The sequence below is a fragment of the Oncorhynchus masou genome, chromosome 2 (genome assembly GCF_036934945.1).
Source record: "Oncorhynchus masou masou isolate Uvic2021 chromosome 2, UVic_Omas_1.1, whole genome shotgun sequence".
Lineage (NCBI taxonomy): Eukaryota > Metazoa > Chordata > Actinopteri > Salmoniformes > Salmonidae > Oncorhynchus > Oncorhynchus masou.
Window position 1 is genome coordinate 5,483,657 of NC_088213.1, and position 17,657 is coordinate 5,501,313.

Here is a 17,657-nt window from a genome sequence, read left to right on the forward strand (position 1 = left end):
TTTCTCTATAACTGTAATCTCTTTCTAACTGTAATCTCTCTCTAACTGTAATTTCTCTCTAACTGTAATCTCTCTATAACTGTAATCTCTCTCTAACTGTAATCTCTCTCTAACTGTAATCTCTTTCTAACTGTAATCTCTCTCTAGCTGTAATCTCTCTCTAACTGTAATCTCTCTCTAGCTGTAATCTCTCTCTAACTGTAATCTCTTTCTAACTGTAATCTCTCTAACTGTAATCTCTCTCTAACTGTAATCTCTCTATAACTGTAATCTCTCTCTAACTGTAATCTCTCTCTAGCTGTAATCTCTTTCTAGCTGTAATCTCTCTCTAACTGTAATCTCTCTCTAACTGTAATCTCTCTCTAGCTGTAATCTCTCTCTAACTGTAATCTCTCTCTAACTGTAATCTCTCTCTAGCTGTAATCTCTTTCTAACTGTAATCTCTCTCTAGCTGTAATCTCTCTCTAACTGTAATCTCTCTCTAGCTGTAATCTCTCTCCAGCTGTAATCTCTCTCTAACTGTAATCTCTCTCTAACTGTAATCTCTCTCTAGCTGTAATTTCTCTATAACTGTAATCTCTTTCTAACTGTAATCTCTCTCTAACTGTAATTTCTCTCTAACAGTAATCTCTCTATAACTGTAATCTCTCTCTAACTGTAATCTCTCTCTAGCTGTAATCTCTTTCTACCTATAATCTCTCTCTAACTGTAATCTCTTTCTAACTGTAATCTCTCTCTAGCTGTAATCTCTCTCTAACTGTAATCTCTCTCTAACTGTAATCTCTCTCTAGCTGTAATCTCTCTCTAACTGTAATCTCTTTCTAACTGTAATCTCTCTAACTGTAATCTCTCTCTAACTGTAATCTCTCTCTAACTGTAATCTCTCTCTAACTGTAATCTCTCTCTAACTGTAATATCTCTCTAACTGTAATCTCTCTCTAACTGTAATCTCTCTCTAACTAATCTCTCTCTAACTGTAATCTCTCTCTAACTGTAATCTCTTTCTAACTGTAATCTCTCTCTAGCTGTGATCTCTCTCTAACTGTAATCTCTCTCTAACTGTAATCTCTCTCTAGCTGTAATCTCTCTCTAACTGTAATCTCTCTCTAACTGTAATCTCTCTCTACCTGTAATCTCTCTCTAGCTGTAATCTCTCTCTAGCTCTAATCTCTCTCTAACTGTAATCTCTCTCTAACTGTAATCTCTCTCCAGCTGTAATCTCTCTCTAACTGTAATCTCTCTCTAACTGTAATCTCTCTCTAACTTTGTTGTTTTAACAGGACCTCCATAAGAAGCGTCAGAACAAAGACCTGATGGAGCTGCAGGGGCTGATCGACGTCCATTTTGAGAACAGGAAGAAGGAGGAGGAGGAGCTTATCGCCCTCAAGTCCAGAATTGTGAGCTGTTATTACCTCACCTTTACAGCTGTAAACACAGGTGTACATACCAGGGTCTGGGAGTCAAATCCATTTCAATTGCGGACCATTCAGGAAGTACTTTGCAATTACAACTACAATTCTTCTTCTACTCTTTTCAATTGGGAACATTTGGAATTGGAGTTGTAATTTGGTTAACGTTCTGAATTGACTGGAATTTAAATGGAATTGACCTTAACCCTGGTAGAACCAGGTATAAATTCAGGATTAGAAACTATGCTTGACTTGCGGAATGGAGCCCAAACTGATACATAGATCTATGTTGACCTTTTGAGAATTTTGGGCTTCTGTCTTGAAGAACTTCTAGAACTTAATTCCAATCCTTTAGCCCAAATAACAAGGCTACAGTAAACCATGTGTTCTGGTGTCAGACCGGTAAACAACCTATCTCTTAGCCCAAATAACAAGGCTACAGTAAACCATGTGTTCTGGTGTCAGACCGGTAAACAACATATCTCTTAGCCCAAGTAACAAGGCTACATTAAACCATGTGTTCTGGTGTCAGACCGGTAAACAACCTATCTCTTAGCCCAGGTAACAAGGCTACAGTAAACCATGTGTTCTGGTGTCAGACCGGTAAACAACCTATCTCTTAGCCTAAGTAACAAGGCTACAGTAAACCATGTGTTCTGGTGTCAGACCAGTAAACAACATATCTCTTAGCCCAGGTAATAAGGCTACAGTAAACCATGTGTTCTGGTGTCAGACCGGTAAACAACCTATCTCTTAGCCCAAGTAACAAGGCTACAGTAAACCATGTGTTCTGGTGTCAGACCGGTAAACAACCTATCTCTTAGCCCAAGTAACAAGGCTACAGTAAACCATGTGTTCTGGTGTCAGACCTGTAAACAACCTATCTCTTAGCCCAAGTAACAAGGCTACAGTAAACCATGTGTTCTGGTGTCAGACGAGTAAACAACCTATCTCTTAGCCCAGATAACAAGGCTACAGTAAACCATGTGTTCTGGTGTCAGACCGGTAAACAACCTATCTCTTAGCCCAGGTAACAAGGCTACAGTAAACCATGTGTTCTGGTGTCAGACCGGTAAACAACCTATCTCTTAGCCCAGGTAACAAGGCTACAGTAAACCATGTGTTCTGGTGTCAGACCGGTAAACAACTGTGTCTGTGGTTCTATTCCTCCCAGGAGAAACGCAGGTCAGAGAGGGCTGAGATCCAGAGGGTACGCACTGAGAAGGACAAGGAACGCCAGGCCAGACGTGAGGTCTGTATAGCCTAAACTCTGCAGGCAAACACATGAATTCAGCATGCACTTTAAGTTGTTGTTGTTTTTTACCAACATGTGGTTACTTAACGTGGGTGTTGTGGTTGCTTAACGTGGGTGTTGTGGGTGTTGTGGTTACTTAATGTGGGTGTTGTGGTTACTTAATGTGGGTGTTGTGGTTACTTAACGTGGGTGTTGTGGTTACTTAACGTGGCTGTTGTGGTTACTTAACGTAGATGTTGTGGTTGCTTAACGTAGATGTTGTGGTTACTTAACGTGGCTGTTGTGGTTACTTAACGTGGCTGTTGTGGTTACTTAACGTAGATGTTGTGGTTGCTTAACGTAGATGTTGTGGTTGCTTAATGTGGGTGTTGTGGTTACTTAACGTAGATGTTGTGGTTGCTTAATGTGGGTGTTGTGGTTACTTAACGTGGCTGTTGTGGTTACTTAACGTAGATGTTGTGGTTGCTTAACGTAGATGTTGTGGTTGCTTAATGTGGGTGTTGTGGTTGCTTAATGTGGGTGTTGTGGTTACTTAACGTGGCTGTTGTGGTTGCTTAATGTGGGTGTTGTGGTTACTTAACGTAGATGTTGTGGTTGCTTAACGTGGGCGTTGTGGTTGCTTAATGTGGGTGTTGTGGTTACTTAATGTGGGTGTTGTGGTTGCTTAATGTGGGTGTTGTGGTTGCTTAATGTGGGCGTTGTGGTTGCTTAATGTGGGTGTTGTGGTTACTTAATGTGGGTGTTGTGGTTGCTTTATGTGGGTGTTGTGGTTGCTTAATGTGGGTGTTGTGGTTACTTAATGTGGGTGTTGTGGTTGCTTAATGTGGGTGTTGTGGTTACTTAATGTGGGTGTTGTGGTTGCTTAATGTGGGTGTTGTGGTTACTTAACGTGGCTGTTGTGGTTGCTTGCACAGGAGGAGAGGCTGAAGAAGGAGGAGATGGATCAAAGGAGAAAGGCTGACGATGACGCTAAGAAGAAGTCAGCTCTGACCAACATGGGCTCCAGCTATAGCAGCTCACTGCAGAAGGTCAGGTGACCTCCACACACACACCACGCTAAACACAAATCCAGGGCCTCTCAAAATGCTCCTCGTTTCCTACTTATTATTTTATTTAACTAGACAAGTCAGTTAAGAGCTAATTCTTATTTACAATGATGGCCCACCCAGGCCAAACCATAACCCGGATGACACTGGAGCCTATTGTGCACCACCCTATGGGACTTCCAATCACGGCCAGTTCTGAAACAGCCTGGAATTGAACCAGGGTCTGTAGTGATGGCTGCGATGCAGTGCCTTAGACCGCTGCACCATTCGGGAGTGCACTACCTTGTTCCCTACATATAGAGTGTACTTCTTTGAAAAACATAGACCTATCTTCATCACAGCCAACCTGTTCTTCTGGAAACACGTTTTAACGTTTAATTAGTGGATGCTTCAGTCCTAGTTGGTTCCATGAAATGACACGCATCACATAACAACGTAACATTACATGATTGAAAGATAATGAGAGAGAGCGACGTCACATGATTGAAGATACAGATGGTTTGTCAATATGAGCTGTAGCTCTGAACCTCTTGTTCATCACAGATCTAGACGAAATCTGAAATGGCCCCACCCTTATTTCCCATTGCCTGACGACTCATCCTGAATTGAATTACGTTGTTCTATCGATCGCCCCATTCACCTGTCTGAACCTGCCGTCCTAGAAGTCGTTTGTGCTGACGTCAAACATGACACGATTCATTTATCCGTGTAGGCCAGCACTGTCACAACCCATCGGTTTCTGGGACCAATCAGAACGGGTCAGAATGTGTTCGCTTACTCAAAGAGATCCAGAAGAAACATTAGTGGCCGTGGCGTTGGGCCTGAGTGATGTGGATGGGCAGCCAGGCTATATTCCCTATGTGTGTGTGTCTCTGAACCTGTTGCCGTTGCTCTGTCACCTCCCCAGGCCGACACTAAGAGAGGAGGTAAGAAGCAGACTGAGAGAGAGAAGAAGAAGAAGATCCTGGCGGAGCGACGTAAACCTCTCAACATCGACCATCTGAACGAGGACAAGCTAAAGTAAGATATTAGTTTCGGTGGGAGCGTGGATATATCTGTTTCTGTGTTCGTCAAAAGAGTCAGAGTCCTGAATCTGAGCCCTTTGACATAGTTGTAGAGGAACTAGAACATTCCTTGTAGACATCTCTAGACTATGACAATACGTCCTTTCGCTGTTGTCATTTTCAGATCGCAGAAATGTGCTGTTTTTGAGCCAACCTCCTGAATGTGTTGTCCTTTGCAGGGACAAGGCCAAGGATCTATGGGAGTGGATGCACCAACTGGAATCTGAGAAGTACGAACACATTGAGAAACTCAAGAGGCAGAAGTATGAGGTGAGTGATTTTTGTACATTTCCTTTTTTCTTGTGCTTCTTCCATAGAGATACTATGCAAAATGACCGGTATTATACAGTAGGGTTGGAGTCAATTCACTTTTCAATTGTCTTTTTTTAATACAATAAAAAAGTATACATATATATATATATATATATTCCATTTTTTTTCTCTGTCCACATAATTTGAAGGGGAAATCTGTAGTAGATACATACACTACGTGGCCAAAAGTATGTGGACACCTGCTCATCGAACATCTCATTCCAAAATCATGGGCATTAATATGGAGTTGGTCCCCTCACTTTGATGCTATAACAGCCTCCACTCTTCTGGGAAGGCTTTCCACTAGATGTTGGAACATTGCTGCTGTAATAGCCTCCACTCTTCTGGGAAGGCTTTCCACTAGATGTTGGAACATTGCTGCTGTAATAGCCTCCACTCTTCTGGGAAGGCTTTCCACTAGATGTTGGAACATTGCTGCTGTAATAGCCTCCACTCTTCTGGGAAGGCTTTCCACTAGATGTTGGAACATTGCTGCTGTAATAGCCTCCACTCTTCTGGGAAGGCTTTCCTACTAGATGTTTGAACATTGCTACTATAACAGCCTCCACTCTTCTGGGAAGGCCTTTCCACTAGATGTTGGAACATTGCTGCTATTACAGCCTCCACTCTCCTGGGAAGGCTTTCCACTAGATGCTGGAACATTCCTGCTATAACAGCCTCCACTCACCTGGGAAGGCTTTCCACTAGATGTTGGAACATTGCTACTGTAACAGCCTCCACTCTTCTGGGAAGGCTTTCCACTAGATGTTGGAACATTGCTGCTGTAACAGCCTCCACTCTTCTGGGAAGGCCTTTCCACTAGATGTTGGAACATTGCTGCTATAACAGCCTCCACTCTTCTGGGAAGGCTTTCCACTAGATGTTGGAAGATTGTTGCGGGGACTTGCTTACATTCAGTCACAAGAGCATTAGTGAGGTTGGGCATTGATGTTGGGCGATTAGGCCTGGCCCATAGTCAGCGTTCCAATTCATCCCCAAAGGTGTTCGATGGAGTTGAGGTCAGGGCTCTGTGCCGGCCAGTCAAGTTCTTCCACATCGAGTGGAGTACGATTTGTTATTGTCATAATAATTAGAATAATTATAGTCTAAATGGTTTAGGGTCAATTTAATTTTTAATTCAGACAATTCAGGAAGTAAATTGAAATTAAAGTGGCAATCAGCAATTGAAACAATAACAAAGTGCCGCTCCCGGCCCTGTTTTGGTAAAAACCTGTGCTATTGTGCTCTTCTATATTTTATTGACTACTGATTTATAATCAGAGGGTAAGCGTTTTCTCTCCTTCTGTAAGGAAGGACCTGACAGTTGTCTTTCAGACAGAGGGCAATGCTGAAAACCATGTTTCAGGCAAAAACAAGTTATTATTACAATGATCAACTTTGTGCACACACAGGTCAATTATACATTTAGGGTCAGTTTCCCAGACAAGTGTAACTGAAGATTCTCAATTGATCTGGATTTTTATACCAGGACTAGGCTTAATTTGTGTCTGGTAAACCGGCCCTTACTGTTACATCAGAGGAAGGTAGATTCACCAGATGGTGAGACAAAGGGGTTTTCTCACTGTTACATCAGTGGAAGGTAGATTCACCAGATGGTGAGACAAAGGGGTTTTCTCACTGTTACATCAGAGGAAGGTAGATTCACCAGATGGTGAGACAAAGGGGTTTTCTCACTGTTACATCAGAGAAGGTAGATTCACCAGATGGTGAGACAAAGGGGTTTTCTCACTGTTACATCAGTGGAAGGTAGATTCACCAGATGGTGAGACAAAGGGGGTTGTCTTACTGTTACATCAGAGGAAGGTAGATTCACCAGATGGTGAGACAAAGGGGTTTTCTCACTGTTACATCAGTGGTAGGTAGATTCACCAGATGGTGAGACAAAGGGCCTTTCTTACTGTTACATCAGAGGAAGGTAGATTCACCAGATGGTGAGACAAAGGGGTTTTCTCACTGTTACATCAGAGGAAGGTAGATTCACCAGATGGTGAGACAAAGGGCCTTTCTTACTGTTACATCAGAGGAAGGTAGATTCACCAGATGGTGAGACAAAGGGGTTTTCTCACTGTTACATCAGTGGTAGGTAGATTCACCAGATGGTGAGACAAAGGGGTTTTCTCACTGTTACATCAGTGGTAGGTAGATTCACCAGATGGTGAGACAAAGGGGTTTTCTCACTGTTACATCAGTGGTAGGTAGATTCACCAGATGGTGAGACAAAGGGGTTTTCTTACTGTTACATCAGTGGAAGGTAGATTCACCAGATGGTGAGACAAAGGGCCTTTCTTACTGTTACATCAGTGGAAGGTAGATTCACCAGATGGTGAGACAAAGGGGTTTTCTCACTGTTACATCAGTGGAAGGTAGATTCACCAGATGGTGAGACAAAGGGCCTTTCTTACTGTTACATCAGTGGAAGGTAGATTCACCAGATGGTGAGACAAAGGGCCTTTCTTACTGTTACATCAGTGGAAGGTAGATTCACCAGATGGTGAGACAAAGGGCCTTTCTTACTGTTACATCAGTGGTAGGTAGATTCACCAGATGGTGAGACAAAGGGCCTTTCTCACTGTTACATCAGTGGTAGGTAGATTCACCAGATGGTGAGACAAAGGGGTTTTCTCACTGTTATATCAGTGGAAGGTAGATTCACCAGATGGTGAGACAAAGGGCCTTTCTTACTGTTACATCAGTGGTAGGTAGATTCACCAGATGGTGAGACAAAGGGCCTTTCTTACTGTTACATCAGTGGTAGGTAGATTCACCAGATGGTGAGACAAAGGGGTTTTCTCACTGTTACATCAGTGGAAGGTAGATTCACCAGATGGTGAGACAAAGGGGTTTTCTCACTGTTACATCAGTGGTAGGTAGATTCACCAGATGGTGAGACAAAGGGGTTTTGAGACTTTTTTTTAACCTTTTTTTAACTCGGCAAGTCAGTTAAGAACAAATTCTTATTTTCAATGACGGCCTAGGAACAGTGGGTTAACTGCCTTGTTCAGATTTTTACCTTGTCAGCTCGGGGATTTGATCTTGCAACCTTTCGGTTACTGGTCCAACACTTTAATTGGGGAGGAAATTGTGGTAATGGGAGGATGGTAGGATGGTTGGATTGAAATCAAATACATTAAACACACGTGTTTGATGAAACGTGTTTGGTGCCATTTCATTCGCTCCTTTCCAGTCATTATTAGTGTGAGCCGTCCTCCCCTCCTGTGATCTAATGACATTAGATCAACGACAAACCCTTGTGAAGATATTGACTGTGCCGATCCAGACACTAGTCCACTAGCGCTGTAGTGGGTATGTGTGTCTGTGAGACTAGTCTTGGTTTCCCCACCTCAGCCCAACAGGTCGTTCCAACAGGACTGCTGCTGTCTCTTTAAAGGTGACGCTAATGACCCAGAGGTCATGGGTCAAATGTAACGCCCACTGGCAACCTCCCTCCCTGCTGCTTCTGATTGGTTTAAACACGCTCATGTGTTGTTTTCAGGTCATCTCTCTCAGAAATCGTATTGATGAGCTTCAGAAACAGTAAGTACTGCCTCCCACTCCCTCAGAATTCTCTCCCAGTCATTGTCTGCCTGTTGGAACCCTATTCCGAATATAGTGCACTAATTTTGACCAGCGCCCATAGGGTTCCGATAGAAAGTAGTGCACTATATAGTGAATAGGGTGCCATTTTGGGACCAAAACCTACTCCTCAGAGACAGACAGTATGATAATCTGATCTGATGCATGTCCTAAAAATGAATAATGAAAGGCATTGTCATAACACCTTAATTTTGGTCAGAGGTATTTTTTTAACCTTTATTTAACTCGGCAAGTCAGTTAAAGAACAAATTCTTATTTTCAATGACGGCCTAGGAACTGCCTGGTTCACTGCCTGTTCAGGGTCACCTTCCGGTTACTAGCCCAATGCTCTAACCGCTAGGCTACCCTGCCGCCCCGTATAAAGGGGGGCTTGACAAAGAGTTCTGTTGGTCAACAATATACGGCTCACTTCTACAACACTAAGGCATGACTGTTGTACGAAGAAGCACACAAAATCTCCTTGGAATAGGTTTACAAGGCGGACATTTTGTTTTTTGCAAAAAAATGGTCGGCCATTGCAAAACACTGAAGTGTCGTGCATAGTAAAAACATTCAAATAATCCCATTGCTGAACCCCTGAAACACCATCCACCTTACGAGACTAGTCAATAATGAGTGTCTTGTCTCGACCGTACCACAGGAGAGGTTTTTAAACAACATTTCTCTACGGCCGTTCCATCAAATGATCATCATCATGTGATACAACAGTGAGAAGTACTGTAACGTCCACATCAGAAACCTAGTTCTATACCGTATAGCTCTGTGTTGTTGTCCATGTACTGTAAGGGCTGCTTCAGAGGCAAAGGAAGTGAGGTCAACGCTATAATATGTCAATAGGAAGTGAGGTCAACGCTATAATATGTCAATAGGAAGTGAGTCTCAACACTATAATATGTCAACAGGAAGTGAGGTCAACGCTATAATATGTCAATAGGAAGTGAGGTCAACGCTATAATATGTCAATAGGAAGTGAGGTCAACGCTATAATATGTCAATAGGAAGTGAGTCTCAATGCTATAATATGTCATTAGGAAGTGAGGTCAACGCTATAATATGTCAATAGGAAGTGAGGTCAACGCTATAATATGTCAATAGGAAGTGAGGTCAACGCTATAATATGTCAATAGGAAGTGAGGTCAACGCTATAATATGTCAATAGGAAGTGAGGTCAACGCTATAATAGGTCAATAGGAAGTGAGGTCAACGCTATAATAGGTCAATAGGAAGTGAGGTCAACGCTATAATATGTCAATAGGAAGTGAGGTCAACGCTATAATATGTCAATAGGAAGTGAGGTCAACGCTATAATATGTCAATAGGAAGTGAGGTTAAGCTATAATATATCAATAGGAAGTGAGGTTAACGCTATAATATGTCAATAGGAAGTGAGTCTCAACACTATAATATGTCAATAGGAAGTGAGGTCAACGCTATAATATGTCAATAGGAAGTGAGTCTCAACGCTATAATATGTCAATAGGAAGTGAGTCTCAACACTATAATATGTCAACAGGAAGTGAGTCTCAACACTATAATATGTCAACAGGAAGTGAGTCTCAACACCATAATATATCAACAGGAAGTACTTTCACCACACCATCCCCAGCTACTGGATGTACTCGTGAAGTGTTGAACATTTCACCACTTGCTCTTTAATTAGTCCAAGTATTCTTCAAGATTGATCAAAAGGGAACAAATTGCTCTTAACATTGGCCTACCAAACATTGTAGCCCACATTCATTTCGTTGTCTTAATTTCTTTGCTATCTGTCTGTCTGAGTCTGTGTGGATGAGTCTTTCTGTCTGAGTCTGGGTGGATGAGTCTTTCTGTCTGAGTCTGCGTGGATGAGTCTTTCTGTCTGAGTCTGGGTGGATGAGTCTTTCTGTCTGAGTCTGGGTGGATGAGTCTTTCTGGGTGGATGAGTCTTTCTGTTGAGTCTGGGTGGATGAGTCTTTCTGTCTGAGTCTGGGTGGATGAGTCTTTCTGTCTGAGTCTGGGTGGATGAGTCTTTCTGTCTGAGTCTGGGTGGATGAGTCTTTCTGTCTGAGTCTGGGTGGATGAGTCTTTCTGTCTGAGTCTGGGTGGATGAGTCTTTCTGTCTGAGTCTGGGTGGATGAGTCTTTCTGTCTGAGTCTGGGTGGATGAGTCTTTCTGTCTGAGTCTGGGTGGATGAGTCTTTCTGTCTGAGTCTGGGTGGATGAGTCTTTCTGTCTGAGTCTGGGTGGATGAGTCTTTCTGTCTGAGTCTGGGTGGATGAGTCTTTCTGTCTGAGTCTGGGTGGATGAGTCTTTTTCTGTCTGAGTCTGGGTGGATGAGTCTTTCTGTCTGAGTCTGGGTGGATGAGTCTTTCTGTCTGAGTCTGGGTGGATGAGTCTTTCTGTCTGAGTCTGGGTGGATGAGTCTTTCTGTCTGAGTCTGGGTGGATGAGTCTTTCTGTCTGAGTCTGGGTGGATGAGTCTTTCTGTCTGAGTCTGGGTGGATGAGTCTTTCTGTCTGAGTCTGGGTGGATGAGTCTTTCTGTCTGAGTCTGGGTGGATGAGTCACGTGTGGAGAACTTTCATTCTTCAAGGATGACAAATAATATACTTATAGTATTACTGTATATGGTTCTCTCCCTGAGATGGTTTGTCTCGATGGGACACTTTAAATATCTATAGTTTGCCATCTGATATAACAGAGGTAGGTATGGCATTAGCTTGACATTGTATTGCAGCATGGTCAGTCAACTACATCTAAATGTGTGAGTGTGACTAAAACTAGCTGACACTGGTCTAAATGACATCCTACTGTGTTTTACAATAGCAAACTGAACACGGCATCTACTGTGTTTTACAATAGCAAACTGAACACGACATCTACTGTGTTTTACAATAGCAAACTGAACACAACATCTACTGTGTTTTACAATAGCAAACTGAACACGACATCTACTGTGTTTTACAATAACAAACTGAACACGACATCTACTGTGTTTTACAATAACAAACTGAACACGACATCTCCTGTGTTTTACAATAGCAAACTGAACACAACATCTACTGTGTTTTACAATAACAAACTGAACACGACATCTGCTGTGTTTTACAATAGCAAACTGAACACGACATCTCCTGTGTTTTACAATAGCAAACTGAACACAACATCTACTGTGTTTTACAATAACAAACTGAACACGACATCTACTGTGTTTTACAATAGCAAACTGAACACGACATCTCATGTGTTTTACAATAGCAAACTGAACACAACATCTACTGTGTTTTACAATAGCAAACTGAACACAACATCTACTGTGTTTTACAATAACAAACTGAACACGACATCTACTGTGTTTTACAATAACAAACTGAACACAACATCGACTGTGTTTTACAATAGCAAACTGAACACAACATCTACTGTGTTTTACAATAGCAAACTGAACACAACATCTACTGTGTTGTACAATAGCAAACTGAACACGACATCTCCTGTGTTTTACAATAGCAAACTGAACACAACATCTACTGTGTTTTACAATAGCAAACTGAACACAACATCTACTGTGTTTTACAATAGCAAACTGAACACAACATCTACTGTGTTTTACAATAGCAAACTGAACACAACATCTACTGTGTTTTACAATAACAAACTGAACACGACATCTACTGTGTTTTACAATAACAAACTGAACACAACATCTACTGTGTTTTACAATAGCAAACTGAACACAACATCTACTGTGTTTTACAATAGCAAACTGAACACAACATCTACTGTGTTTTACAATAGCAAACTGAACACGACATCTCCTGTGTTTTACAATAGCAAACTGAACACAACATCTACTGTGTTTTACAATAGCAAACTGAACACAACATCTACTGTGTTTTACAATAGCAAACTGAACACGACATCTACTGTGTTTTACAATAGCAAACTGAACACAACATCTACTGTGTTTTACAATAGCAAACTGAACACGACATCTACTGTGTTTTACAATAGCAAACTGAACACGACATCTACTGTGTTTTACAATAGCAAACTGAACACAACATCTACTGTGTTTTACAATAGCAAACTGAACACGACATCTCCTGTGTTTTACAATAGTATACTGAACACAACATCTACTGTGTTTTACAATAGCAAACTGAACACGACATCTACTGTGTTTTACAATAGCAAACTGAACACGACATCTCCTGTGTTTTACAATAGTATACTGAACACAACATCTACTGTGTTTTACAATAACAAACTGAACATAACACTCTATCTGGGATAGCTTAAAGATAGGCCAACATTTTGAACTAATAATCAAATCAAACACAACTGTTTTTTCCCCCTTGTATGATTGGCTTCTTTTAAAATAGGATTTACTCTCACGGTAGTAATAACGTTGTAAAAATAGCGCCTCCTGACCTCAGAATTAATGTTGGGCCCATAGACTATTTTGGATATTGTAATTTACACGTGGTATGTTATCCTAAACATGTAAATAAATCATACATTATAACTATGGTTCACCAATGGGACTATGTCATTGGCTGCTGTTTAATTAAAGCCAATGCTTGACACTAGAGGGCATTACCTACATAACAGAACAGGACCCCTGACGTGTGTTTGCACTGTTGACGAATTGCAGCAGCAAGAAGGGAGCCGCAGCCCGCCGCAGAAAGTAAACTGCGCCGCCCTCAGAGGCCTCAGCACCGGCGTGCGTCCGCCATGCTGCCCACTTCTGTACGGGCAGGGACAACTGCCTCTGCCTCTGCCCGCAACAGCCATCCAAACCCCGGCTAGACCCACGTCATGGAACCGACAAGATGCACTGGATGTCCTACGGTCTGCTTTCGTGTTATGTGAATTCTTCTCATGTTCTGTCCTCTCACAGCGGACTGTTGTTAGGTTCTCATGTCCTGTCCTCTCACACCGGACTGTTAGGTTGTCATCGTATTTTTTTTGTAAATAAAAAAGAGTGACGCTTCATGTGTGTCTGTTGCTGTTGTGTGTTAACTGTTTTCTCAGCTCAAAAAAACACATCTTATTTACTTTAACATCGCGCAATATAGTTTGGGTGGGCCTACTCTTGTGAGGCGACAGTAGCCTAACTCAGGTGGGTTTACAAGTCTTCCATGATTTCAAATAGTTTCAAATAATATATTTTTTTTCTAGAATCCAGATATCCAAAATCAATATGAAATCAATTCTCTATGATAATTTGTAAGATCACTCACTGTAGGCTATCTGTAAAATCATAAACCTAGATTAAATTACCCCGGAAATTGTAAAAATACTAATGTTTTTTTTAAGTAGGCTTATTCGATAGACCTAACAGCGAAACATGTCAAATAGAAAATACACGTTAGCTAAATGTCATCATGTATTCCATAAATACTCAAATCTAAAAAAATAGAATCTATGCAACTTCTCAAAATCCCCCAAAATGTGATAGCTTTCGTTTAATGTTACATTTAAATAATTTAGCAGAAGCTAATTTCGGAGTTTGAATGTCGGAGTTTGAATGTCGGAGTTTGAACCAGCTGTATTTCAGTTACTGGCCCAACGCTCTTAACCCTCCTGTTGTGTTCGTTTCATGTTAATTAATTCTGTGTTTCCGGTCCAAAATGACCGCTCCATTATAGCTGATTATAAATCCATAATAATAGATATATTATCACCTAATATTGTGTTAGATCTTTTTATCAATTTAAGTTCTTGTGAACATTACACGTTTTGGACTTCTATTTGCTATTTATGGCCTGTAGGCCTCATTGACCTGAGCTCATACAACTCCTTTGTGAGTAAAAAAAGCATAATGTATGGATTATTTTGACTATAACAAATGCACAGATTAAATATATTGTGCTATTTATCACAGACTAGTGCCATGATCAAAGATATGATCAAGAGCCCCACATACAGTATATCGTTTTGGTCATTGTGCTGCCACAGAATACCAGAGCTGCGAAAAAGTTCTATATATGATTGAAACAATGTTGTGATTGTTTGTGAGAATGCCAACAGGTGTGGTTCCGTGGAGGAAAGATTCTATTGGGGAAAGGTTCCCGTGGGGGTTGCCTTGGAAACCAAGAAGGGGAGTGAGGTGTGTGTGTGTGCGTGTGCGTGCGCGTGCGCGTGCTCAAACACTCATGCATGTGGGGGTCTGGGAGAGGAAGTGTGTCCATCTGATGAATGGACATGTGCCTGAACTCAGTTTTATACACTATTTGTAGTCTCACCCATTCATTTATAATGAACGGTCATTTTTGACCGGGAACACCGCAGGTGTACAAAAGTTAAATAAAACACCCAAAACGTTATGAAAATCATCCACATGTATTTTGTGTGTTCAGATGCCCTGTGAGGACAATGTCCTGGAACCTTATGACAATCAGATGAAATTAACTACATTTGACAGAGAGAAAACGTGTGTATTGGTCCAATTCGACCGGAACACAGCAGCACGGTTAACCGCCAGGCGACCTGTCGCTGATCAATGGGTTGTTTTTAGTGAACAATATTACTGATAATGTGGTGTTCAAATACCGTTATTTCGGTATCAGAAGAATGGAGCGTATAATTACGAGGCTGAATCAATCCTTTTATAAATAGTACGCCTAATATCACGTGCACAGTGGTATGTCATTTCGAAAATTAGTTAATGAAAAAATAATGATAGAAAACGCAATCTATATATAAATATATATTTATTAAAATGTAATTCACTCCGTTCTTGATATTATAAATATAAAGTTAAAAATCTAACACAAACAATCCAAGAGCAACATTAAATATGATTACAAACACTTCCTGTGTGTTGTTCGCTTTTTTTTTTTTTTTGCAAAGCAGCTCTTATTTACACATATACAAAATGGTCCTCACTTTCCGAATGAATTTATCTCCGGCGTTTCCGCTTTGCCAACTGGAAATGTTCATATTATAGATAATCCATTGAATTAAATTATGTCGATCACAAATAGAATGGTATCCGTTTATATGAATTCAGACTTGTACTATCTTAGAATAGCATAGGTTTACTACAATATAAATACATTCACACACATACATTCACACACACACACACACACACACACATTATCCAATGTAGACCAAGGGTTCTTTAAGAAATCGGACACCGTCATTTTTTAATGTCTTTCAAAGCCGGCATCGGATCTTCTTTGGTGTGTAGCCTTGTAGCGACCTTAGGCAAGTCTTTGGCATTTTCTCTCCCCATAAGGAATAAGTTGTGTTTTGAAGAATGTACAATTACTGTATGCAGTCCACCGACCCGACTTCACAACACCTGGTAGATGGTGTTTGGGTCATGTAAGGCGGGGACGCAGTTGATCGGGGACGGGATGGGGGCTCCGTTCTCACTTGCTATGGAACCATCCCCGGGAGAACAGGGGCTACTACCCTCGGAACCGTCCTGAACAGCGGGACAGACAGAGGTATCCGTGGTGATGCGCTCCACGATGTTTGACAGGCAGTCCAAACTGGAAATAACAGAGTTCTTCTTGTGTCTGGAATCTGGAAATAAAATATGAGAATTAATTTGACGTTTTTATTACAAGTAGCAGGTTTTACTATTAGTTTGAAAACGATGACAATCAAATCCAATCAAATGAAGTCAGATAAAGTGACCACATCACAGCAAACCGAAAATGTTGTTTATTCATAATTAAAGAGTTTTATATACTGGGTCAAATATACTCAACATTGACCGTGTTGTTGTGTTCCATTTCAGACTCCGGAATTATGACAAATTGGTCATCGTAACCTGTAGCTCTGAAGCTGTTTATAAGTGTGGATTACTTGGAAATAACACTTACCATTTGGTGCTTCGTTGAAGTAGGTGCTATCATACTTGTTTCTCCGTCTTGGTGGACAAGACTGACCATTGAAATCCATCTAAAAGAGAGCAATGATATCGATAAGTAAACTGAAATCAGCTAATGTTTGTGTCAACCAAACACTCGTATATGATCAAAAAATATGCATGCGTAATTCTTGCGTAATTCTTGACAGTTCAGTTTCTCACCATTCCGTCTGAGCAGTTGGAGCGGGGACTGGACGCATCCGAGTCCCCGCTATAGTGATCCATCACCGGGTAATAGTTGCCCTCCTGTCCGGCCCCACGAAGCAGGCCTTGGAGAGACTCAATATAGCTGATGGCATTCCGCAGGATATCTACTTTGGGCAGCCTCTGGTTTGGGTTAGTAGACGTACATCTCTTCAGTGTCTCGAAGGCGTCGTTCACCTTGCTCAGTCGCCTTCTTTCCCGCATGGTAGCCGCTTTCCTGCGATCAGCATTGGTGGTCTTCCTCTTGCAGGCTTTGCAGGCCCACAGGAGGCACCTGCCGGCCTGGTGGTGCCCACTTGGTGCCCGGATGTGCTCGTCCTCTTTGTGATGGTGGTCGTCCGGCTTGAGGAGACCCACATGAACGAGTCTCGGGTCCAGGTCCTCAAAGAAATGCATGTCGCTGGTGTTGAAGCAAGGGTCGTCGTAGAAGTCATCTGGAGAGGTTATAGGAAAAGGAATATCCGGCAACTCCATGGTGACTCTTCTGTTCTGTTCTGCCAAAATCCCAATAGATTAGGCGGAGATCACTTCAGCTGTCTTCTATTTACTAATATTTGTAGTGCGCACGTTTTGATCCAACACTCCGAATAAACGTGTTCCACGGTAAAGCGCAGCGACTACTGCAAAGGGGCGCAGTATGGTTTTAACAGCTGAAGTCTGAGGTTGCCCTTGGCGACGTGATCGTAACCAGGACTCTGGGCTGCATATAAAGAGGCCTGATGCTCCAGTGGGCGTGTCTTTACCCGGACTGTTATCTGAGATGACCAATGAGCGAAGGCCTGAAGGGAGTGTCAGGAGATTTACCATGCCTGTCAGAACGTTCAAGAAGACGGTTTGTTAAAACATTCGAACAATTTAAAATCAACGTGTATATATTTATTCTGT

The 17,657-nt window shown here is 41.7% G+C and overlaps 2 protein-coding genes across 6 annotated transcripts in view; one reads left to right on the top strand and one right to left on the bottom strand.

The window, feature by feature from the left end:
- Positions 1–13,549, top strand: part of LOC135554543 (troponin T, fast skeletal muscle isoforms-like) — a 34,940-nt gene extending 21,391 nt beyond the window's left edge. For all 5 annotated transcript variants that reach the window (XM_064986904.1, XM_064986912.1, XM_064986921.1 and 2 more), the window contains 7 exons: positions 1,281–1,397; positions 2,584–2,661; positions 3,579–3,692; positions 4,618–4,730; positions 4,954–5,044; positions 8,601–8,641; positions 13,335–13,549. In XM_064986904.1, coding sequence (XP_064842976.1) covers positions 1,281–1,397; positions 2,584–2,661; positions 3,579–3,692; positions 4,618–4,730; positions 4,954–5,044; positions 8,601–8,641; positions 13,335–13,371 — 591 coding nt within the window. In that variant the 3' untranslated portion in view covers positions 13,372–13,549. The remainder of the gene's footprint in view (positions 1–1,280; positions 1,398–2,583; positions 2,662–3,578; positions 3,693–4,617; positions 4,731–4,953; positions 5,045–8,600; positions 8,642–13,334) is intronic.
- Positions 13,550–15,558: 2,009 nt separating this feature from the next.
- LOC135553356 (myoblast determination protein 1 homolog 1) lies at positions 15,559–17,435 on the bottom strand. The gene is made up of 3 exons (XM_064985509.1): positions 16,731–17,435; positions 16,522–16,600; positions 15,559–16,219 (listed from the first exon to the last, which is right to left on the bottom strand). The coding sequence occupies exons 1-3, from the start codon at positions 17,244–17,246 to the stop codon at positions 15,984–15,986; spliced, it is 831 nt and encodes a 276-aa protein (XP_064841581.1). The 5' UTR covers positions 17,247–17,435; the 3' UTR covers positions 15,559–15,983.
- Between the last annotated feature and the right edge of the window lie 222 nt (positions 17,436–17,657).